This window comes from Mobula birostris, chromosome 9 (assembly GCF_030028105.1).
Source record: "Mobula birostris isolate sMobBir1 chromosome 9, sMobBir1.hap1, whole genome shotgun sequence".
Lineage (NCBI taxonomy): Eukaryota > Metazoa > Chordata > Chondrichthyes > Myliobatiformes > Myliobatidae > Mobula > Mobula birostris.
In genome coordinates, this window is record NC_092378.1 from 155,851,854 (window position 1) to 155,877,300 (window position 25,447).

Below are 25,447 nucleotides of genomic sequence, written 5' to 3' on the forward strand. Positions count from 1 at the left end.
TGATCAGGTCTTCACGCAAGTCCGAAAGCTAGATAAAGAGAATCCAATTAAAAAAAACACAAAAAAGCATTATACGTGTTCATTTATTTATAGAGAAAAATGAGCCAATATAACATGTGTTTGTTGGAAAAAGTATGTGAACATTTGCTTTCACTAACTGATGTGACCCCCTTTTACAGCAATACTGTAACTTCAAACAAACGTTTCCGATAACTGTTGATCAGACCTGCACATCGGCTTGGAGGAATTTTAGGCTATTCCTCCATTGCTTCAACTCCGGGATGTTGGTGGGCTTTCTTGCATGAACTGCTTGCTTCAGGCCCTTCCACAACATTCCTATAGGATTAATATCAGGACTTTGACCCGGCCATTGCAAAACACGAATGTTCTTCTTTTTAAACCATTCTGTTGTTGATTTACTCGTCTTTCGATCATTGTCTTGTTACATTTTCCAACTTCTGTTAAGCTTCAGGTGACAGATTGCTACCCAAAGTTCTCCTGTAAAATTTCTTGAAACAATTTTGAATTCATTGTTCCCTCAAATGATTGCAAGCTGTCCAGGCCCTGAGGCAGCAAAATGGCCCCAAACCATTTCACAATGCTCCTTCCACCATGCTTCACAGTTGGGATGAGGTTTTGGTGCTGGTGTGCAGTGTCCTTTTTCCTCCAAACATAGCAATGTGCATTTCTGCCAAAAAGTTCAACTTTGTCTCAACTGTCCACAGAACATTGTCCCAGAAGCGTTGTAGAACATCCAAGTGGTGTTTTGCAAACTTGAGATGCGCAGTAATGTTTTGGAGAGCAGTGGTTTCCTCCGTGGTGTCCTTCCATGAACACCATTCTTGTTCAGTGTTTTTCTTATAGTGGACACATGAACAGAGCCTTTAGCAAGTTCTAGAGATTTCTGCAGGTCTTTCGCTGTTACCCTTGGGTTCTTTTTCACCTCCTTCAGCATTGTACATGGTGCTCTTGGTGTGATCTGTGCAGGATGCCCACTCCTAGGCTGAGTAGCAACAGTACTGAGTTTCCTCCATTTGTAAACAATTTTTCTCACTGTGGACTGATGAACACTCAGGTCTTTAGAAATGTCTTTTTTCCAGCTTCATGCATCTCTACAATTCTTCTAAAGTCCTTTGGAAGTTGTTTTGATTGAGACATGGTGCACATAAACAGATCTTTCTGGAGAAGAGCAAGCTCTGTCAGTAACCTGACTCTGAGTGACTTTTTTTTAAATATATAGGACAGGGCACCTCTACAACCCACATCTCCAATCTCATCTTATTGATTGGGACACCAGTCTTCAAATAGCTTTCGCAGAACCCCAGAGCTTCACATACTTTTTCCAACAAATATATGCAATATTGGATCATTTTTCTTAACAAATAAATGAACAAGCGTAATTTTTGTTTTGATATTTATTTAATTGGATTCTCTTTATCTAGTTTTAGGACGTGTGAAGATCTGATCACATTTTAGGTCATATTTATGCAGAAATAGAGAAAATCCTTTCTAGCACCACTGTAAAGAATAGAGTTGTGACCATTGATCTGGACAATGGACAGTTGACTGCTGTGGACTAAGCAGTGATGTTAACTACAAAGGTAAAGAAGCTGAGGAAACGACCCAGTCGGGCCGGACGATTCCCGGACTCTGGAACGCACCTTGTTTCTGGCTGCTTTTCTGGGAGCGCAGGCCTAGTTCCAGCTGTTCAATGCACCAGTCCACTTCTCTCCAGAGCTGTTCTTCTGCAGACTGGGAGTGGAGAAAGCGGGGATGTTACAGTAGCACACAGGCGTTCCAACACATACAAATACCAGCTGCAAGACACGTGACACAACCCATCTTGTGGAACATGTGAAGAAAGGCAGGAGAATGCACCTTAAACCTCTGCAGTGTCTCAGAACACAGAACCTCCATCGCCTACGCACGTTACAGATAAAATGGGTGAAAGAAAAATGAAAGGCTATGACCATAAGATATAGGAGCATAATTAGGCCATTCAGCCCATCGAGTCTGTTCCGCCATTCTATCATGCCTGATACATTATCCCCCTCAACCCCCATTCTCCTACCTTCTCCCCTTAATCTTTGACTAATCAAGAACGTATCAACCTCCAAGTTTTGGGCCCCATATCTCAGAAAGAATGTGTTATCAATAGAGAGAGTCCATAGGAGAGTCACCAAGATGATTCCAGGAATGAAAGGGTTAACATATGAGGAGTGTTTGGCAGCTTTGGGCCTGTACTCACTGGAATTTAGAAGAATGGGGGGGGGCGCTCTCATTGAAACCTACTAAACGTTGAAAAGACTAGACAGGATGGATGTGGAGAGGATGTTTCCTGTGGTGGGAGTATCCAGAACTAGAGGGAACAGCCTCAAAATTCAGGGGCAACCTTTTAGAACAGCGGTAAGGAAGAAATACTTTGTCTAGTGAGTAGTAAATCTGTGGAATGCTCTGCCACAGACGGCGGTGGAGGCCAAGTCCATGTGTATATTTAAGGCGGAAGTTGGTCATTTCCTGATTGGTCAGAGTATCAAAAGATATGGCAAGAAGGCACGTATAGGGTTAAGTGGGATCCATGATGGAATGGCAGAGCAGACTCGATAGGTTGAATGGCCTAATTCTGCTCTTATGCCGTATGGACTTAAATATATCCAATGATCTGGTCTCCACAGTCGTCTGTGGCAATGAATTCCACAAATTCATCACCCTCTGGCTAGACAAATTCCTCATCTCCATTCTAAATGGATGTGCCTCTGATCCTAGGCGTCCCCCATCTCCACTACTGGAAACATCCTCTCCACGGCCACTCTATCTAGGCCTTTCAATATTCCATTTCAATGAGTTCCTGTCTCATTCTTCTAAACCCTAGTGAGTAGAGGCTCAGAGCCATCAAATGCTCCTCCTGTTAATGCTTTCATTCCCGGGATTATTCTTGTGAATATCCTGGAGAGCAGGGCTTCCCAACACGGGCTCCTCAGACTCCTCGGTTAATGGCAGGGGTCCATGGTATGAAAAAGATTGGGATCCCCTACTCCGGACCCTCTCCAATTCCAGAACATCTTTTCTTGTACTGCCCACAATACATCGTGTGGTCTGACCACAACAGTACTGTTTAATAACCACTTGGACAGGTACATGTGGGGGGGGGGGGGGGGGGCGGGTTGTTGGAAATTGGAAGGACGGGGGTCGAGCCGCACGCAGGAAATTGGGATTGGCTGGGTGGGCACCATGGTCAGCCTGGATTAGTTGGGCCGAAGGGCCTATACCTGTGGTGTACTGCCCTATGAGACATCCCAGTTTCCATACCAGACTCTGTACTTCTGTTGAACCCTTGCAGATCCTCTCTCCTCCCGTAGTGTTGTGGCCCAGTTCCTTCTGCTCTTTCAAGAGCCGCGCAGGGGCTTTACTACGGCCCGCTCTATTCTTCTTCTTCTTCTTTGGCAAGGGTTTGGAAGCTGAGCTTTCAACATCCCCAAGCTGTTCGATCCGTGTGGGATTGGCCTTCGACTCTCTGAAATGATTAAGTGCCTCAGGGTCAGGGGTGGCAGAGTTCAGTTTAAATTCAGGCTCGCAGCTCAGTTCTCTGGGGGAGGATTGCAGTTCCTGTTCTGGGCCATGAAGAACAGCAGCTATGTCGTCACTCTGTTGTGGCCTGTCGGAGTCTCTGGGCCTGGAGGTTAAGCAGCTGTGAGCTGAGTGCGCCCCTGTTGAGGCATCACTCCCCGCCTTAGGAACGTCACAGTCAAACTGGAAGCTACAACGTGACTGGCTACAGCTCCTGCAGTCTGGCCGATGATCTGCAGTGGTCGAATTCAGCGCTGCTGAGAAAAAAATAATTAGTTGGACAAACACAATGCGGAATATCTACTCTGTGAAACCCTGGGAGAGTTTGATATAGGTAACAGAGATCTGGTAACTCTCACAAGTTTCTACAGATTACCGTGGAGAGCATTCTAACTGGCTGCATTACTGTCTGGTACAGAGGGGCCACTGCACAGGATCGGAAAAAGCTGCAGAAAGTTGTAAACTCATCCAGCTCAATCCTGGGCACTGGCCTCCCTTGCATCGAGGAATCATTACCCAGACTTTCGAAGCACTGAACCGCAGGGTAAATGAAGCTGGCTGATAAAACAAAAGCAGGAGGTTTGGTTGATGGGGACGTGGTTCCAGATGGTAAGGGAATAGTCACGGACAAGTCAGGAGGTTTGGTTGATGGGGACGTGGTTCCAGATGGTAATGGGAATAGTCACGGACAAGTCAGGAGGTTTGGTTGATGGGGATGTGGTTCCAGATGGTAATGGGAATAGTTACGGACAAGTCAGGAGGTTTGGTTGATAGGGATGTGGTTCCAGATGGTAAGGAAATAGTCACGGACAACTCAGGAGGTTTGGTTGATGGGGATGTGGTTCCAGATGGTAATGGGAATAGTCACGGACAAGTCAGGAGGTTTGGTTGATGGGGACGTGGTTCCAGATGGTAATGGGAATAGTTACGGACAAGTCAGGAGGCTTGGTTGATGGGAATGTGGTTCCAGATGGTAAGGGAATAGTCACTGACAAGTCAGGAGGTTTGGTTGATGGGGACGTGGTTCCAGATGGTAATAGGAATAGTTACGGACAAGTCAGGAGGTTTGGTTGATGGGGATGTGGTTTCAGATGGTAAGGGAATAGTTACGGACAAGTCAGGAGGTTTGGTTGATGGGGATGTGGTTCCAGATGGTAATGGGAATAGTTACGGACAAGTCAGGAGGTTTGGTTGATGGGGATGTGGTTCCAGATGGTAAAGGAATAGTTACGGACAAGTCAGGAGGACTGAAATCTGACAAACAGGATTGAAGGCAGACAACACGCTAAAACAGTCGGGGCAGGATCAAATTAAAAGAACTCATGAAAAACAGTAAGATACTGAGAAATCCAGAGCAGGGGTTCCCAACATGGGGACAATGGGCCCCTCGGTTCATGGTAAGGGTCCATGGTATAAACAAGGTTAGGAACCCCTGGTCTAGAGGAACAGAGGCACCTTGGTGATCACATCCCTAGCATCCTGAAGGGAGTGGCACAGGTTGATAAGGGATACAAGGTGGGTGAGGCACTCATTATCTAACCGCATATGTGTCACCATATACAACCCTGAGATTCATTTTGTTGCCGGCATTCACATTAAATACAAAGAAAAAACAAAAAAAAAACAAGCAAAATAACTATGACAAATAAATAAGCAATAAATACAAAGAACTTGAGATGAAACGCCCTTGAAAGTGAGACCATAGGTGCTGGAACAGTTCAGTGATGGTGAGTGAAGTTATCCCCTCTGGTTCAAGAGCCTGATGGTTGAGGGCTAATAACTGTTCCTGAACCTGGTGGTGTGAGTCCTGAGGCTCCTGTACCTCCTTCCTGATGGCAGCAGCGAGAAGAGAGCACGAGCTGGGTGGTCGGTTGCTGCTTGATGATGGAAGCTGCTTTCCTGCGACAATGCTCCATCTAGATGTACTCAGTGGTGGGGAGGGCTCTACCTGTGATTGACTGGACTGTATCCACTACTTTTTGTAGGCTCTTCTATTCAAGGGCATGGGTGTTTCCATACCAGGCTGTGATGCAGACAGTTAGCATCTCCACCACACATCTGTAGAAGTTTGTCAAGGTTTCAGAAGACATGCTGAATCTTCACAAACTTCTAAGGAAGAAGAGGTGCTGCCGTGCTTTCTTTGTAATGGCACCTACATGCTGAGCCCAGGCCAGATCCCCTGAATTGTCAACGCCAAGTAATTTAATGTTGCTGACCCTTGATACCAGAGCAGGGGGTGTGTACGTTGCTAGGCATGTGCGGTCACTTTACAGCAGGAAGAGCAGGTCAGCACGGCAGAGGGGCAGAGCAGATGCGCCAGAACGTTGTTTGCAGTAAAAACTGTACAGTAGTTATGATGGGCAGATGGACAGAGGACGTGTCTTTGGAAGAACGGAAGCTGAATGTAGATTTAATTGAGGTGCATAAAACAACAGGAAGTTTTCCAAATGGACAGGGCTTCCCAGCACATTCAATGTGTCTATGTCAAGGCAACCACTTCCACTGCTGTCTTCACCCTGCATCCCTGCATACTCTTCGCTCTCAGATACCTGACAGGCTGAAGAAAAATCTACCTCCCCACCTGTCTGCTCCCAACCAGAACTGTTCATTGTATGAGAGATCTTCCTCATCAGCACATACAAACTGCAGGAGGAACCCAACAGGTCAGATAGCGTCTACAGAAGGGGAGACGCAGTCAAGTCCCTTCACCAAATCCTGATAAAAGTGTCTTGGGCAGAAAAGTTGTGATCCTCCAGCACTTTCTGCGCGTTGCTCTGGATTTCCAGCATCTGCAGAATCTCTTGCATTTAGGGTTTCTCTTGTCACTTCTGGCTCCTTTGACACACTGCCATTCCAGGATCCAAAGGGCAAAAGAAAATTGACAGCATTGCACACAAAATGCGGGAGGAACTCAGCAGATCAGGCCGGTCCAGGGTAAAAATGGCCCATTTATCTTGGATGGGAAATCAGTAATTTGGCACATTTGATTCAGTTCCTAGGTAAAAGATTAAGAGGGGAATGAGGGAGGTATTCTCCTTCAAACAGCGATAGGGGATTCGGAACTGGCTGCCTGAATGGGCAATAGACGTGGAAACCCTCTTCAAAGTCAACAACATCTGGGGTAAGTATTTGATAAACTGTAACCTGCAAAGCTACAAATGCCGAGATGATCTAATCAGAGTGTTAGAAACACAGACCCAAAGGCCATGCTGGCCCACACCACAAGTTATTGATTCTATGAAGGACTTTGATCCCATAACAACCACGACACACACAAAATGCTGGAGGAACTGAACAGGATAGGTAGCACCCATGGAGAGGAATATACATTTGGGATCAGGCTGGGACCCTTCATCAGCACCGGGGGGGGGGGGGGGGGGGGGAGAGCAGGACACGCAGGAAGGTGATAGGTGAAGTCAGGATGTTGAGGGGCTGGGGGGATGAAGTGAGAAGCCGGGAGGTGATAGGTGGAAAAGATAAAGGGCTGGTGAAGAAGTATTCTGATAGAAGTGGAGAAGGGAGGGAGGGAGACCACCAGGGGCTGATGTTAGGCAAGTGTGAAGAGGTAAGAGGCCAAAGTGGGGAAGAGAAGAGGGAAAACAATGTTTGGGCCATCAGGTTGGAGGTTACCTCGAAGAATTATGAGGTGTTTGTCCCTCGCCCTGAGAACGGCTCATCATGCCAGAGGAGTCCCAAAACCGTTCAGGATTAATGGAAGCAGACAGATTGTATTGGTCAAAGGTTAACAGAATGAAGGCAAGGTCAAAGGTTAATGGGAGAGAGCAGACCTAGGCCGATTATTGACAGAAATGGGAGTGGGTAGGGGCAGAGGTTAGTGGAAGGAAGCAGGGCCCAGGCGTATGGGAGACGGGAGGGATGGCATAAAGGTTATGGGATAGTACGGCCCAGTCCATCGTGGGTAAAGCCCTCCCCACCATTGAGCACATCTACATAGAGTGTTGTCACAGGAAAGCAGCATCCATCCTCACGGTCTCCTCACCACCCAGCTCATGCTCTCTTCTCACTGCTGCCATCAGGAAGTTGGTACAGGAGCCTCAGGTCCCACACCAACGGGTTCAGAAACAGTTATTAACCCTCAACCATCAGGCTCCTGAACCAAAGGGATAACTTCACTCACCATCACTGAACTGTTCCCACAACCTATGGACTCACTTTCAAGGACTCTTCATCTCATGTTCTCAATATTTATTATTATTATTTTGTTTGCTTTTGTTGTTTTTATGTAGTTACTGTGAATGCCCACAAGAAAATTAATCTCAGGGTGGTATATGGTGACATATACAGTATATATGGTCCCAGGGTTATTTATAGTGACATTTACAGAATGAACATGGTCTCAGGTTGTATATGGTGACATATACTGTATGTGTACGGTCTCAGGGTTGTGCATGGTGGCATATACAGAATGTGATGATAAATTGACTTTGAACTTTGAAGGTGATGGGCTTGGTGACTGGAACTCATTGCCCATCAGATGGCACTGGGGTCCACACCGTTCAGGCGGCACCTAGCCATGGTGTGTCTGCTCACCTTGCTCTGTCACCAGGAGCTGGCTGACTCCAGTCTGCAGCTGCTGGATGCCTGTATCCAGTTCCTCCTGGGCAGTGCCCTCAAGAGTCTGTAACGGGACATTTCAGAGAACGGACTTGTGAGTAAAGACAGAGTAAACTCCTTCTGGTAATTCACACCACCCTGACCAAGATCTGTCCTTGGCCCCTTCCCACAACTAATGAACACGATGCCCATCAAGATTTGCACCTGTCTCCATACCATCTGTCCCTTGGTTTTGGAGAATCAGACATCTCCTCTACGTAGATATCAGGAAGACCAAAGCCCTCTCTGTCCTTGGTTCCTCAATTTTGGACCGTATCTCCACACCATCCATGAGATTGATTCTCATATCAGTAAACACTGGCTCTGCCTCAGCTCTTCTGCTACTGGGACCTCTTTCCAGACTCAGTCATCTACTGACTCAACTACCCCACAGAACTGCCAGGGACACATCTCAAACCACCCTCTTTGTGCATCACTCCCACACTCACTGACCTATGATGGCTCCCAGTTAACCCAAGTCCTGATTTTCAAATTCTCATTGCAGTTTCCTCCCACATTCCAGATACGTACCGGTTCCAAAGACATATTGCACAGGTTAGTAGGCTCACTGATCAGATGTGTGAAATTGGGTGGTGCGGGCTTGGTGGCCGGTAATCTCCAAATCAGGGATTTCCAACTTTCTTTTCTGCTGTGGACCAAAACCATTAAACAAGGGGTCCATGGACACCAAGTCTGAAACCCCTGCTCTAAATAAAAATGAATTAAAAACTAATTGTCAACTTTACTTACTTCCTCCATGAAGATATCTAGAAATCGCTGGGCTCCTCCACACAGCAGTGCTCAGCCTGGGCGCCTGAAACAACAGAACCCAGTGACAAGGCTTTTGACAAGGTCCCACACAGGAGATTAGTGTGCAAACTTAAAGCACACGGTATTGGGGGTAAGGTATTGATGTGGATAGAGAATTGGTTAGCAGACAGGAAGCAAAGAGTGGGAATAAACGGGACCTTTTCAGAATGGCAGGCAGTGACTAGTGGGGTACCGCAAGGCTCAGTGCTGGGACCCCAGTTGTTTACAATATATATTAATGACTTGGATGAGGGAATTAAATGCAGCATCTCCAAATTTGCGGATGACACGAAGCTGGGCGGCAGTGTTAGCTGTGAGGAGGATGCTAAGAGGATGCAGGGTGACTTGGATAGGTTAGGTGAGTGGGCAAATTCATGGCAGATGCAATTTAATGTGGATAAATGTGAAATTATCCACTTTGGCGGCAAAAACAGCAAATCAGATTATTATCTGAATGGTGGCCGATTAGGAAAAGGGGAGGTGCAACGAGACCTGGGTGTCATTATACACCAGTCATTGAAGGTGGGCATGCAGGTACAGCAGGTGGTGAAAAAGGCGAATGGTATGCTGGCATTCATAGCAAGAGGATTCAAGTACAGGAGCAGGGAGGTACTACTGCAGTTGCACAAGGCCTTGGTGAGACCACACCTGGAGTATTGTGTGCAGTTTTGGTCCCCTAATCTGAGGAAAGACATCCTTGCCATAGAGGGAGTACAAAGAAGGTTCACCAGATTGATTCCTGGGATGGCAGGACTTTCATATGATGAAAGACTGGATGAACTAGGCTTATACTCGTTGGAATTTAGAAGATTGAGGGGGGATCTGATTGAAACGTATAAAATCCTAAAGGGATTGGACAGGCTAGATGCAGGAAGATTGTTCCCGATGTTGGGGAAGTCCAGAACGAGGGGTCACAGTTTGAGGATAAAGGGGAAGCCTTTTAGGACCGAGATTAGGAAAAACTTCTTCACACAGAGAGTGGTGAATCTGTGGAATTCTCTGCCACAGGAAACAGTTGAGGCCAGTTCATTGGCTATATTTAAGAGGGAGTTAGATATGGCCCTTGTGGCTACGGGGGTCAGGGGGTATGGAGGGAAGGCTGGGGCGGAGTTCTGAGTTGGAAGATCAGCCATGATCATAATAAATGGCGGTGCAGGCTCGAAGGGCCGAATGGCCTACTCCTGCACCTATTTTCTCTGTTTCGATGAAAGGGTACAATCGCTCTGCTCCCAAGTGGCTGTCACTCAGACAACTATGTGAAATCAAGTTCACGTTTAATTATCAGCCAACCATACACATGAATACAGCCAAACAAAACAGTGCTCGTCTGGGACCAGAGAACCAAGAGTCACATATAATTATGATAGCAGAAAAACATAAAATTACAAGAGCCTGTAGAATGATGGTGCATGGGACGTTGTCCTGGAGCCATGTTTCTACAAGCACAAGCACACAGCAGTTCCTCATCTCGTGCAAGTTCAGCCACAGACACAATCCAGCTTGTCTTCCACCGAGCGAACACTGGAGGGCAGCAGGGCCAGGAGGAACCAGCCCCCACTCCAGCAGCTCAGTCATCTCCAGCATCTTTTCCCTGCCGGCTGCAACAGGCACGAGACACTGGTCTGTGCCACAACTGAGGCCATGCAGCCCCCCCCCCCCCCCCCCCGCCATCAGTCTCACTAATGAGCCAGTATTCTACATCATCAATGTCCAACAAGGTCTTGGGATCACAAAAACAAAACATCAAAGAGCCAAGATCATCAGAAAACACCAATGCTTTAGGGGTGGCGAGGTGCTTTGCTGGCCCCTCCCATTGCTACTGCTCTCCAGAGCTTCCTCAGTGAAGAACAAGCTGCATGTGTTGGTCTGCGACGTGCTCAGGAATGGCTGTGTGCTTGTTTTTCCAGAAACCTGGCTCCAGGACAACATCCATGCACCATCAACCTGCAGGTCGTGAAACACAAGGACTTGGGCTCTTACTAGCTCTTCTTTCAGTTAGTCCTGACGAAGGGTCTCGGCCCAAAACTTCGACTGTACCTCTTCCCAGAGATGCTGCCTGGCCTGCTGTGTTCACCAGCAACTTTGATGTGTGTGACTTGGGCTATATATTTTTTTGTGACTACATCTTTTCCTGCTATCGTAACTATATGTGCTGTGTGTGAATGTTAGTTCTGTTTTTGCCCCTTGGTCTCAGAGCCTGTATTCATGTGTATGGTTGAATGACAATTAAACGTGAACTTGAATGGGAGTCACAGATGAGCTATAGGAAAAAGGTTAACAAACTCCTGGATCAAGCAGTATCTGTGAGGGAAGGGTTGTGGTCAGAACCAGGCACTAGGACTCACATCACATCAGTCCTCTTGCAGGGATCTCACTCCAAACATCAATAATTTCTTCTTCCGTTCACAGATGCTGTTCAATCCTTCAGCAGATGCTTCCTGCTCCAGAATCCAGCATTGGCAACCTTTTGTGTCTTTAAAGCAGAGATTCCCAACCTGGAGTCCAATAAAGGTATTGGTCCATGGCATAAAGAGGTTGGAAACTCCTGCTCTAAAGGAAAGGGTTAATCGGTGAGATGGGGCCAGGGTTGTATGTTCACATCCATGTTCTAACACATCAGTTTATTACTGTCACATGTACTGAGGTGCTGTGGTAAACTTGTCACGTGTGCTGCGCATTCAGATCATATCATTATGGTTCATCGAGGTGGTACAAAGTTAAACAATAACACAACTCAAAAGAGTTCACCACAGGCAATATCTACACGGAGCACGGCCACAAGAAACCAGCATCCATCAGCAGGGCCCCCCCACCATCCAGGACATGCTCTCTTCTTGCTGCTACCATCAATCAGAAGGTACAGGTGCCGCAGTACGCACTCTTTACCACCAGGTTCAGGAAAGTTATAAACCCCTCAAACATCAGGCTCTTGAACCAGTGTGGATAACTTCACTCTACTCCGAACTAATTCCACAGCCTAGACTCTCAGGGTCTTTACAACATGTGTTCTCAGGATTACTTATTTCCACAATTTTATCTTATTTTGCAGTTTAGTTGTTTATCAGTATATATATAGTTCTTCCACAAATTCTATTCTATATTTTCCCACAAGAAAATGAATCTCTAGGTCATATATAGTAACATAAATATACTTTGATAATAAGTTTTACTTTGGATAGTGTTAGTTACAGGGGAAGTGTAACGGAGATGGACAATAAGGCGCAAGGGCATGGTGAGGTAGATTGTGAGGTCAAGAGTCCGTCTTATTGTATGAGAGACTGCCAACAGTCTTGATAAGAGCAGGGTTGAAGCAATAAATTCCAGTGCTCAGCTGAGCCAATAGTCTGAGCAGCAGTGAAATCAATGGCGGTCAGGGTGCAAATGAAATCAGTTCAACCCAAAGTCAAAGTCAAGTTTTTTGCCATCTGCACAAGTCCATTCAAGATGGTTTAATGTCATTTCCAGTACACAAGTATACAGGAGAACAAAATAATTGTTACTCCGAATCTGATGCATCAACGTAAAAACAATAAAGTAACATCAGAATAATAAAAAATACATAATAAACGTTTGTACATAAGCTTGTTTATATACATGGATTGTATGCCCACAAAGTGGTTCTGAGCACAGGAGTGTCTGTACACAAGGTGACTGAGAGGAAATGATAAGGTAGTGGTGGTTGGGGGTGTGGAGGGGTGGGTTAGTGGGTGGGGGTGTTGATCAGCCTTACTGCTTGGGGAAAGGAACTGTTGTTGCGTCTGGTGTCCCAGTGTGGATGTTACGTCACCTTCTCCATGATGGGAGTGGGACAAACAGTCCATGAGCAGGGTGGGTGGGATCCTTCATAATGTTACTGGCACCTTTCTGTATACATGTCCTTGACGGCGGGTAGGCTGGTGCAGTCGGTGCGTTGGGCAGTTTTGACTACCCATTGTAGAGCCTTCCTGTCCACCACAGTGCAGTTTCCGTACCACGCTGCGATGCTGCTTGTTACGATGCTCTCTACTGCACATCTGTAGAGTGATGTGAGTATTATCAAGCATCGCCCAGCTCTCTGCAGCCTCCTCAGAAAGGAGAGGTGTAGGTGAGCTTTCCTGATTGTGTAAGGTGTGTTCTGGAGCCACGAGAGGCTGTGCAGAAGTTTGAAACTACTGTACTGCCAGTGTAAAGAGGGGTGACAGTGGGAGTTTGAATCTGCTGTACTGCCAGTGTAGAGGGGTGTGAGTGGTGCATGTCTTCACAGGTGCAATGGAAAATTTACAGCGTCATAGAAACAGGATTCACAAGAAAAAAAACATACAAACTTAAATTATATCTACTTTTTACAAGAGCACAATTAGAACAAAAAAAAGTTCATTTTAGTGCAAAGAGATCAAAGTGGTCAGTGTTGTTGAATTGTAATATTCAAGTAATCTTATGAATATATTGTTTAAGCTTTCTTTGTTGTTTATATAATTTATTATGGTTATATGTAATAACCATAATAAATTATGGTGCGTGGACAAGTGGTTAGGGCGTTGGGCTCACGATCTGAAGGTCGCGGGTTCGAGTCTCGGCCAATGCAGTGTGTTGTGCCCTTGAGCAAGGCACTTAACCACATGATGCTCCAGTCTACCCAGCTGAGAATGGGTACCAGCAAAAATGCTGGGGGTTAACTTGACGAAAGACTGCCGTCCTATCCGAGGGGGGGGGGGGGGGGGGGAGTCTCGCACTCTCAGTCGCTTCACGCCACAGAAACCGGCCCGATGGGCCACAAGGCTTGGGACAGAGTTTAACTTTAAAATGTGCAATAATACGTGAAGTTCTAAAGAACAAACTGAAGACTAGCCTCTCTGGTTTTCCTTGGAATTAGTTTGATGCTTTGAAGCTACAAAACATAGCAGTTAGAGTTATGCCAGAAGGCTCAACAATCAGTGGCTGACGGGAAGTAGCTGTTCCTGTACCTGGTGGTGTGGAACTTTAGACTTCTGAACCTCCTGCCCGATGGTAGCTGTGAGATACAATACACAAATGGGCCAGGCAGCACCTCTGGAGAAAAATGATCAGTCATCATTTTGGGATTGGTGAGAAGATAGCACGGCCCGGATTTTGGGGATCTTTGATGATCACTCTTGGGCCCAACATATTGAAGTAATCACGACCTCGGCTACGTTTCATTAGGAGTTTGGGGAGATTTGGTATGTCACCAAATACTCAGGCAGATTTCTACAGTTGTATCATGAAGACCATTGTGGCTGGTTGCATCACCATCTGGTATGGAGGGGCCACCGCACAGGATCGGAAAAAGCTGCAGAGATCGTAGATTCAGCCAGCTCCATCATGGGCAACTAGTCTCCCCAGATAGAGGCCACCTTTTCAAGGCAATGCCTACAGAGGGCAGCGTCCATCATTAAAGACCCTCACTGTCATTGAGAAGATGCCCTCCTCTCATTACTACTGTCAGGGAGGAGGTACAGGAATCTGAAAGCACACACTCAATGTTTCAAGAACATCTTCCCCCTCTGCTATCAGATTTCTGAGTGGACAATGATCCCATGAACACTACCTCAATATTTTTTTGCTCTCTTTTTGCACTACTTACTTCATTTTATATATATATAATTCTTATTGTAATTCATGAGACCCCAAGATATAGGAGAATTAGACCATTTGGCCAGTCAAGTCTGCTCTGCAATTTCATCATGGCCGATCCAATTTCCCCTCAGTCCAAATCTCCTGTCTTCACCCCATATCCCTTCATGACCTGACCAGTCAGGAACCTAGCAACCTCTGCCTTAATTATACATAAAGACTTGGCCTCCACAGCTGCCTGTGGCAAAGAATTCCACAGATTCACCACTCTCGGACTAAAGAAATTCCTCATTTCCGTTCTAAAACGACGCCCCTCTATTCTGAGACGTTGTCCTCTGGTCTTAGACTCCCCCACTATAGGAAACATCCTCTCCACATCCACTGTATCAAGGCGCTGCACCATTCGATTGGTTCCAATGAGGTCTCCCCTCATTCTTCTGAATTCTAGTGAATACAGGCCCAGAGCCATCAAACACTCTTCATATGACAAGCTGTTCAATCCTGGAATCATTTTTGTGAACCTCCTTTGAACCCTCTCCAGTTTCAGCACATCCTTTCTAAGATAAGGGGCCCAAAACTGCTCACAATTCTCCAAGTGAGGCCTTACCAGTGTTTAATAAAGTTTAAACATTACATCTTTGCTTTTATATTCTAGTCCTTTTGAAATAAATACTAACATCGCATTTGCCTCCCTCACCACAGACTGAACCTGCAAATTAACCTTTAGGGAATCCGGCACAAGAACTCCCAAGTTCCTTTGCGCCTCAGTTTTTTTTTTGAATTTTTGCTCCATTTAGAAAACAGTCCACCCTTTCATTTCTTCTACCAAAGTGCATGACCATAGACTTCCTGACACTGTATTCCATCTGTCACTTCTTCGCCCATTCTCCTTAGTCTTTCTGCAGCCTTTCAGCTTTCTCAGAACTACCTGCCCTCCAACTATCTTCATATCGTCTGCAAACTTTGCAACAAAGCCATCAATTCCATCATCCAAATCATTCATGATTATAAGCTAATTATAGCTGTAATTATCATGTATGGTACTATACTGCTGCCGCACAACACATCTCACGACATGTAACAGTGATATTAAACGCGATTCTGACTCTGGACAGTGGTGCCTCCCGTAGATACTGGGGAAGGATGTGCCCGTGACTCCACATCTTCTTACATCCCTATGCGTTTAAATGCCATACCAGCCCGTGATGCAACCATCAGGACACTTTCAACAGTACATCTACAGAAGTTCGTCAAAGTATTCGGCGACGAGTTGAACTTTCTAAGAAAGTAAAGTCGCTGGTGCTCCTTCGTTGGGACTGCATCTGTGGTCTGGCTCCGCAACATCGCATTTAGTTTTGATTTAGTTCATCAGAGCAGACAACGCAGGGATTTGAAGGGGTGTAGTGCCGAGAGACCTGGGCGAGGGGCGGGCGGGCCGGCCATGTGGCCGAGGGTACAGGCCGCTGGTTACCGCACAGCCCCCGGCCCGAACAGTCGGAATGGAAGTAATGGGCCCCGGCGAGGGTAGAGTCGGGCGGCTTTAGAGACAGGAAGAAGAACATTGGGGAGAAGCGGACACAATCCCCCCACGCCATCACTCACCGTCTCTTCCCGGTCAACGCCACCGGAAACAGATAGTCCACCAATCACGTCCGTCTCCCAAGCCAGTATAGAGCGTTTTCTCGTGACGTCGACTCCACAGTTCCGTCGTCCGCCATTAAGCTGGAGACAAACAAGTCCCTCAGACAACACAGTGTCGGAGGAACTCAGCACATCAGGCAGCATCTATGGAGGGAAATAGACAGTGGACTTTTCCAGTCGAGACCCTTCATAAGGAATAATTTTCATTGTCTTTTTTTTCTACAATGGATGTTGGTTGGTCCGCCGAGCTCCTCCAGCATTTTATGTTGCTCCAGATTTACACCATCTACACTACCTTGTATTAATATTTACAGAATCCGGTTTTTTTTTTAAAAGAACCATCGGCTCCAGGCCACGTGTGAAATAAAAAATAGACTTGGCGAGATAAGAACAGAAACAAGAAAAAAAACATCACTTCCCAGCAACAGATACAGAATTCCAGTTCTGAATATCTGTTGTTTTAATCATTCAGCGATTTTCAACGTCTTACCACCCCAACGTAAATAACTCACTTTTTTCTTGTTTGTTTTCCGTCCCAATTTTTGTTCTTCATTCCTCTCTTGCTCCCGCTTCCTTACCCTTTTCTTCTTCTTAAGCCCAATCACCTGTACTGGGGTGGGGGAGAACCTTGCAGTCTCTGTCCTGATCCAGTCTTTCAAATTGTCCCCATCTTTGAGGACCCTTCCTCTCCCAGGGATGAAGTGCTTGGAGTTCCTGTTGGCGGTTTTGTAACTCTGGGTTTTTACAGGAGGGGGTTGCTTGTCCCATGCCCAACCCTCCTCCTTTCGCAGCCAGGTGTAGGATGGGCCAAGATGGAGTTGTTTTTTAACCCTTTTACCTCTTGCTTTTATGGTCTGGAAGTTCGTGTTTGCTTTAGATGCTAGGTATTGTATTTTTTCTTAAGTGTCAGGGAAATAATTTTACTCTTCAATTTTTCAATAACCCTGACTGTGTGCAGGAGCTGAGCAACCTCATTCTTCTCACATTCGGCATTAACTAAATGTCAGTCAGGATAAAAAGCCAAAAGACCAGAAGATATAACAGCAGAATTAGGCCATTTGGCCCATTGAGTCTGCTCCATCATTTCATCATGGCTGATCCAATTTTCCTCTCAGCCCCAGTCTCCTGCCTTCTCCTCATATTCCTTCATGCCCTGAACAATCAAGAATCTATCAACTTAAAATATAAGACATGGCCTCCATAGTTCAAAGTTCTAAGTACATTTTATTATCAAAGTATGCATACATTATACAACCTTGAGATTAGACTCCTAACAGGCAGCTCGGAAACAAAGAACCCTCAAAACAAATCCCATTTATATGAAAAAACTGTCGAATACCCAATGTGCAATGAAAAATGGAAGCTGCCTGTGGCAACAAATTCCACAGATTCACCACTCTCTTATCTCCATTCTAAAAGGACATCCCCTCTATTCCGAGGCTGTGTTCTCTGGTCTTAGACTCTCCCATTATAGGAAACAACCACATCCACTCTATCAAGGCCTTTCACCATTCAATGAGGTCACCGCTCATTCTTCTGAATTTTAGTGAATACAGGGCCAGAGCCATCAAATGCTCTTCGCACGACAAACCATTCAATCCTGGAATCACTTTCGTGAACCTCCTTTGAACTCTCTCAGCAGTGCTTTATAAAGCCTCAACATTACATCCTTGTTTTTATATTCAAGTCCTCTTGAAATGAATGCTAACATTGCATTTACCTTTCTCACCACAGACTCAACCTTCAAATTAACCTTTAGGAATCCTGCACAAGGACTCCCAAGTCCCTTTGCACTTCAGGTTTTTGAATTTTCTTTCCATTTAGAAAATAGTCAACTCCTTTATTCCTTCTACCAAAGTGCCTGACCAACACTTCCTGACACTGTATTCCATCTGCCATTTCTTTGCTCATTCTCCTAATCTGTCTGAGAACTTCTGTAGCCTCTTTACTTCCTCAAAACTACCTGTCGCTCCACCTATCTTCATAGCGTCTGCAAACTTTGCAACAAAACAATCAATTCCATCATCGAAATCATTGACATATTGTGACGGGATCCTGAATTACCCCTATGAACTGTGTTCGATTACCCCTATGAACTGTGCTTTTGAAAAGAGAGAGAGAGTTATTTAACACCGACATGTTGTTTGAGAGAGAGAGAGAGAGACGAAGACTAACTGTTGGACTGTCACTTTAAGGCACTGGAAGTAACTTTTGGATTTCTGCTGAGTTGGAGAGAGAGATGGCACCGAGTAGCTTGTAAGTTGCTATGGTGACCGAAGGCGGTGTTATTTGATGGACACTTGATGTTATGATTTCCAGCAGTGTGTTGATACTTCCCAAGGATATTCGCCTGCTTGTGATTTCCTTACACGGAGAGAGGAAGGAGGAGTTATTTGAGTGTCAGTTGGTGCTCAGCATGGGAAGATAAAATAGAAGGTCAGATGATAGACCTCAGACACGTTCTGGACACTGAATGAGCATTGTTGTGCCTGCAGAAAAAGTGGGTTTTTTTTGGAGGATCGATCAGGCGGATCAATCAGCTGCTCTTGCAGTGAAAAGATAAGGGGTTGACTGGTGGGGAGTTGTCCATGTGTCCACCCTCGCCTGGGTGCTAGCTCCACCACAGAAAACCGGTTCCCTTCGTTGTGGTCACAGTCGGTGACTTTAAAGGATTTCGGAGAACAACAAGAAGATTGATGGTGTCAGCTCACCTGAAGACTCAAATCTCTCCCTCTCTCTCTCGCCATCACTAAACAACTCAATACCACGAACTGAACTTTACTCATCATCGTAAGACTGTATCTTTTTACCCCTGGACTTAAAGCTTGGTTTTTCATACATATATTTCCACACTTACTGATATACTTACTTATATATATAATCATTGCTAACTTGTTTGATTTATCTACATTTATATTACTGTATTGCGTAGTTACTAATAAATATTATTAGTTAATAGCAATACTGGACTCCAAAGTGTTTTCCACATCTGCTGGTTCTTTATTCCCGTCACAGGATACGTGACAATATAATGTAAAAAGAATCAGTCCCTCTACTGTGCAATGTACAATGACATGAGTATAAATATGCAAAGTCCAGCTCTCTTCAGCCTGATCAGAGAGTAGAGGCATTGGTGAACTTTCCTGATTATGTTGGATGTGTTCTGGGACAGGGAGAGGTTGTGTGTGATGTGCACTCCCAGGAGTTGCACATCTCAAACCAGTTTTGTTATGATCATTGTATTTAAATAATAATGTTTTCCTTCAAAATGGTAAGTCTCCTGTTTCTCCCTATTTGACTCCAAATGCTATATAGTCTTGCCCACTTAGATCCTTTCAAAGACTTAGTTCCACCCACCACCTCGCTCCATTCCTTCCCGTCATCTTTTTACACTGGTTATCTCCTCTCTTTCCAATGAAGATGTTTTAGCTTGTTCAGGGCATGAAGGAATATGAGGAGAAGGCAGGAGACTGGGGCTGAGAGGAAAATTGGATCAGCCATGATGAAATGATGGAGCAGACTCAATGGGCCAAATGGCCTAATTCTGCTGTTATATCTTCTGGTCTTTTGGCTTTTTATCCTGACTGACATTTAGTTAATGCCGAATGTGAGAAGAATGAGGTTGCTCAGCTCCTGCACACAGTCAGGGTTATTGAAAAATTGAAGAGTAAAATTATTTCCCTGACACTTAAGAAAAAATACAATACCTAGCATCTAAAGCAAACACAAACTTCCAGACCATAAAAGCAAGAGGTAAAAGGGTTAAAAAAACAACTCCATCTTGGCCCATCCTACACCTGGCTGCGAAAGGAGGAGGGTTGGGCATAGGACAAGCAACCCCCTCCTGTAAAAACCCAGAGTTACAAAACCGCCAACAGGAACTCCAAACACTTCATCCCTGGGAGAGGAAGGGTCCTCAAAGATGGGGACAATTTGAAAGACTGGATCAGGACAGAGACTGCAAGGTTCTCCCCCACCCCAGTACAGGTGATTGGGCTTAAGAAGAAAAGGGTAAGGAAGCGGGAGCAAGAGAGGAATGAAGAACAAAAATTGGGATGGAAAACAAACAAGAAAAAAGTGAGTTATTTACGTTGGGCTGGTAAGACGTTGAAAATCGCTGAATGATTAAAACAACAGATACTCAGAACCGGAATTCTGTATCTGTTGCTGGGAATGTGTAAGTTTTGTCTGGGTGCTCCACTTTCCTTCCACAGTCCCAAGACATACTGGTTAGAAAGTTAATTGGTGATTGTAAGTTGTCCTGGGATTAGACGGGTTAAATCAGTGGGTTGTTGGGCAGTGCAGCTTGAAGGCTGGAAGGGCCTGTTCTATGCTGCCTTAATGAGTACAAAATAACAGATAAAATCAAACCTCAGAGGTCCATGATGACCTCTCCATTGAGTTATTCACACAGGTGCTGTTTACCTGACTTGAGACACATACATTTGAATTGAGGACTGAAGAAAAACTGTACATGAATGTTTCCAACAATGTATCATATTTATAAATAACACATTTTTATTGACTATGGTCACAGTGAATGAATGTTGCCTGATGTTGGCTAAATATGTTAAACAGTGGTTAAAGGTGCCTAAGTAAAGAAGACCGATTGTGGTTAGGGTACTGAGTTGGTGAAGGGTCAAAGGCAGCTAAATGAAGTCAGCAGACAGAAAAGCTCTGAATGCCAGAGCAGGTGGAGAGCATGGATTGCTTCCAGTCCTAGTGCAAACAGGAGGCAAATCCAATGACAGACTTCCACGCAGTAGGAAGATCCCAATATCAACTGTGAATAAGAGGTTAAATTCAGAGCAAAACTGAGCGATTCTGAAGTGCTTGAACCACAGTGAAGTTTGTCCTGTCAGGGCAAATGCTTTTCCAGATCTCCCATGCACCAGAGACCCCTGAAACTGAGACAGACTGACCATCGACCCACGGGCATTAACACCGCTGCACTGTCAGCCTAAGGAACCACATTCAAGGTAATCTTCCTGCTTCATCTTCATAGCACAGACAAGGTCAGTGGCCAGTACATCTCACCACACCAATTCTGAATCTATTGCAGATGATAAATCCCTCTGGGTGAGTGCAGCAATCAGAATGACATTTCCAGCAGCAACCTATAAATTACCAGTGCTTCCTCGCTGCATGGGAGGTAGGCATATCACACCATCCTGTCTCTCCACAACTTCTGCAAGAGACTCTCTGCAAAGCTGCTGCATTTCCTGCAGTTCTCTCCTTAACGCAGTCTCCTCAGTTTTCAGCTGCATGATCACCTCCGAAGCCGACAGACTCCCACTGTCTTGCTTTGCAGAAGGAAACTGCAAAGGGGATCTCAGTGCCAACCTGGCATGGCCGTGTCGTCTCTGCTGGTGGTTAACTCTGGCTTGAAGTTCTCCCAGCTTCTTTTCCGTATCATTCCACGTCGGGAAAACTGATTCAAGCCTCCTGGTGGGAGATTGACTCCTTCGCTCCTGGGCATCAGTCTACAAAAAGGCAGACAGATACAGTATAGATCAGGTTGATCACACTGCACCCCCACCCCCCCTCCAACAAAACACTTTACCTATATGGATTTTTAAAAAAAATTTTAACTTTATTTTCTAATTAAGAACTAACCATAACACCATATCATCTGTGAACAGAGTCAGTGAAATAACACACAGTTCTCAAACTTTTTTATGCCATGGGGCATTACTGTTAACCAAGGGGTCTGTAGTCCCCAGGTTGGGAACCTCTGGTGTCGAGGAACGTAACACAAAATGCCGGAGGAACTCAGCTACTCAGGCAGCATCAATGGAAAGGAATAAACAGTCAATGTTTCCTTCCAGCTTGTACTCATTTCCCTCCCCTCACTTTCTTATTTTGGCATCTTCCCCTTCCTTTCCAGTCCTGATGAAGTGTCTCAGCCCAAAACGTCGACTGTTTATTCCCTTCCATAGATGCTGCCTGACCTGCTGAGTTCCTCCAGCACTCTGTATTTGTTGCTCTGGATTTCCAGCAGCTGCAGGATCTCTTGTGTTCAGCACAGAGAAAGTAGTTGAAGTAGGTACAAATTCTTTCCTACCTACAGTTGGACAGGTACATGGATTGGAAAGCTTGAGAATATGGGCCAAATGCTGGCAGTTGGGACCAGCTTGATTGGCCACAGACCAGATGAACAGAATGGCATGTTTCTATGCTATATAACTATAATAGTAGCAATGTAATGAAGAGCATATCTGGGACTTTGCTCTGCGTGAGGTCCAGGAGGCAACTTGGCTTCAAACTGTTCACTGCATGTATCACTAGGTCAAAATTGCTGGTTGCAGCCACTGTCTCTGCAGGTCTTCACTGGCTGGCCTTTCCAACTTGAGTCTGTCTTCCAGGGCAATGAGGAATGAGGAAAGGGTTATAAATGTTGGTCTTGCCATTGACATACAGCGATGTATTCTCTGTGCTGGAAATGGGTCAGGGTTGCATTTGTCTCTCACTCAGAATCACAACCAGGGTTGTCACTGATGTATGTTGTGATGTAATGTCTGCAATTCTGAGAGTCGGGGACAAGGACTGGAGGCCCGGAGGTGGCCTATCCTGGGGCTGGAGGCTAAAGGGTTTGTTTTTCTGTTGTTCTGCTGAACACTGTGGAAATGCTACGTTGGCACTGGAATGTGTGGTGACATTTGCGGGCTGCCCCCAGCACATTTATTTATTATTTGTTTACTGAGATAGTGTGTGGAACAGGCCTTTCTAGCATTTCAAGGCCATGCTGCCCAGCAATCCCCCAATTTAATCCTAGCCTAATCACGGGACAATTTACAATGGCAAATTAACCTACCAACCAGTACGTCTTTGGACTGTAGGAGCACCCAGAGGAAACCCATGCAGTCACGGGAAGAACGTACAAACTCCTTAGAGAGTGGGCAGGTGTTGAACCCAGGTCACCTGTACTATAAAGCGTTGTGCTAACCACTACGCTACCGTGCCTCCCTCTCAAGCTGTGTTGGTTGTTAACACAAACAACTCATTTCACTGTTTTGATGTAAATGTGATAAATACATCAGAATCTGAAATTTGTTGTTTCTCAGCAGCAGTACCTTGCAAAACATAAAGTTACACCCAGGTCTCATGACTATGTGGCTAGGCATAGCTCAAACAGCATCTATAAATTTGCTGATGATACAACCATCGCTGGCAGAATGTCAGATGGTGACAGAAGGGCATACAGGAGTGAGATATACCAGCTTGTTGAATGGTGTCACAGCAATAACCTTGCACTCAATGTCAGCAAGACCAAAGAGGGATCAGAAGTGGAGAGAGTAGGCAATTTCAAGTTCCTGGGTCTCAATATCTCTGAGGTCCTAACCTGGACACAACATATTGATGCAGCTATAAAGAAGGTAAGACAGTGGCACTAGGAGTTTGAAGAGATTTGGTTTGTCAGCTAAAACATTTGGAAACTTCTACAAATGTACCATGGAGAGCATTCTGACTGGCTGCACCACCGTCTGGGATGGGGCCGGGGGTGGGGGCTACTGCACAAGATCGAAATAAGTTCCAGAAACTTGTAAAATTGGTCTACTCTATCATGGGTACCAGCCTCTGCAGTATCCAAGACATCTTCAAATAGTGGTGCCTGAGGAAGACAGCGTTGATCATTAGGGATCCCCACCACCCAGGACGTGCCCTCTTTACCTGCGGGAAGGAGGTACAGAAGCTTCTTCACCTCTGCCATCCAATTTCTAAATGGACATTGAACCCATGAACACCACTTCACTACTTTTTATCTCACTGAACTCCATATACCTGCCTTCTTGCTATATTCTTTGATGCCCGGAATGCTCAGGAAACGATTCGGAGAAGGAAGTCTGAGAATCGGAGCAGGAGTGCAGTAGGAGCCATTTTGATTTTTTCTTCTTATCATCGGAGTTAAGAGAGGCCTGACTGCACAGGCGTGTGACATCGGGCAGTGAAAAGCGGAAGATTTAAAAGGAACACAGCCTTATACAGCGGGCAGCGTCGTTTTGCGAGCGGTGGAGTGAGTCGGGAGCACAGTGAAGGCTTAAGGGCTCTGGCGGAAACAGGCGAGGCAAAGTAGGTTTGGTTTTCAATTTTTCCTGTTATTTGAGGAGAGGGGGAAATCTGAGTGTGAGGGCAGCTTGTTGTTCTCGGTGCCGGATGTGGGAGGCCCTGGAGTCTCCCAGCCTCCTGCACGTCCACATCTGCACCAGGTGCGCTGAGCTGCAGCTCCTAAGGGACCGTGTTAGGGAACTGGAGCTGCAGCTCGATGACCTTCGTCTGGTCAGGGAGAGTGAGGAGTTGATAGAGAGGAGTTACAGGCAGGTGGTCACGCCGGGGCCACGGGAGGCAGACAAGTGGGTCACGGTTAGGAGGGGGAAGGGGAAGAGTCAGGTAATAGAGAGTACCCCAGTGGCTGTGCCCCTTGACAATAAGTACTCCTGTTTGAGTACTGTTGGGAGGGGACAGCTTACCTGGGGGAAGCGACAGTGGCCGTGTCTCCGGCACAGAGTCTGGCCCTGTAGCTCAGAAGGGTAGGGAAAGGAAGAGGAGGGCAGTAGTAATAGGGGACTCGATAGTTAGGGGGTCAGACAGGCGATTCTGTGGACACAGTCTGGAGACCCAGATAGTAGTATGCCTCCCTGGTGCCAGGGTTCGGGATGTTTCTGATCGCGTCCAAGATATCCTGAAGTGGGAGGGTGAGGAGCCAGAGGTTGTGGTACATATAGGTACCAATGACATAGGTAGGAAATGGGAAGAGGTCCTGAAAGGAGAATATAGAGAGTTAGGAAGGGAGTTGAGAAAAAGGACCGCAAAGGTAGTAATCTCGGGATTACTGCCTGTGCCACGTGACAGTGAGAGTGGGAATGCAATGAGGTGGAGGATAAATGCGTTGGCTGAGGGATTGGAGCAGGGGGCAGGGATTCAAGTTTCTGGATCATAGGGACTTCTGTTGGTGCAGGTGTGACCTGTACAACAAGGACAGGTTGCACTTGAATCCTAGGGGAACAAATATCCTGGCGGGGAGATTTGCAAAGGCTACTGAGGTGACTTTAAATTAGAATGGTTGGGGTGTGGGAATCAAATTGAAAAGACTAGGAGAGAGGAGGTTAGTTCACAAATATAGAAAGCTAGTAGACAGTGTGTGAGGGAGGATAGGCAGGGGACAGAGAATGGGAGTACTCAGACCGAAGATGTAGGGGAGAAGGAAGAAAAAGATAACAAAGTTGTTTGCACCATTAGGGATAAA

The 25,447-nt window shown here is 45.8% G+C and overlaps 2 protein-coding genes across 6 annotated transcripts in view; both read right to left on the reverse strand.

The window, feature by feature from the left end:
• Window positions 1–16,284, reverse strand: part of c9h8orf33 (chromosome 9 C8orf33 homolog) — a 33,967-nt gene extending 17,683 nt beyond the window's left edge. Inside the window, exons 1-5 of one of the 3 annotated variants that reach the window (XM_072269249.1) lie at window positions 16,165–16,284; window positions 8,932–8,995; window positions 8,119–8,206; window positions 3,310–3,824; window positions 1,662–1,752 (exon numbers count right to left, since the gene is read on the reverse strand). In XM_072269249.1, the coding sequence (XP_072125350.1) occupies window positions 1,662–1,752; window positions 3,310–3,824; window positions 8,119–8,206; window positions 8,932–8,940 (703 nt within the window). In that variant the 5' untranslated portion in view covers window positions 8,941–8,995; window positions 16,165–16,284. Of the gene's footprint in view, window positions 1–1,661; window positions 1,753–3,309; window positions 3,825–8,118; window positions 8,207–8,931; window positions 8,996–15,758; window positions 16,060–16,164 lie in introns of those variants that run through there. The other 2 variants (XM_072269251.1, XM_072269250.1) reach the window with 2 other exon arrangements.
• A 4,417-nt stretch (window positions 16,285–20,701) lies between these two features.
• tedc1 (tubulin epsilon and delta complex 1) overlaps window positions 20,702–25,447 on the reverse strand; it is a 41,924-nt gene continuing 37,178 nt past the window's right edge. For all 3 annotated transcript variants that reach the window (XM_072269587.1, XM_072269586.1, XM_072269588.1), the window contains one exon: window positions 20,702–21,686. In XM_072269587.1, the coding sequence (XP_072125688.1) occupies window positions 21,321–21,686 (366 nt within the window). In that variant the 3' untranslated portion in view covers window positions 20,702–21,320. The remainder of the gene's footprint in view (window positions 21,687–25,447) is intronic.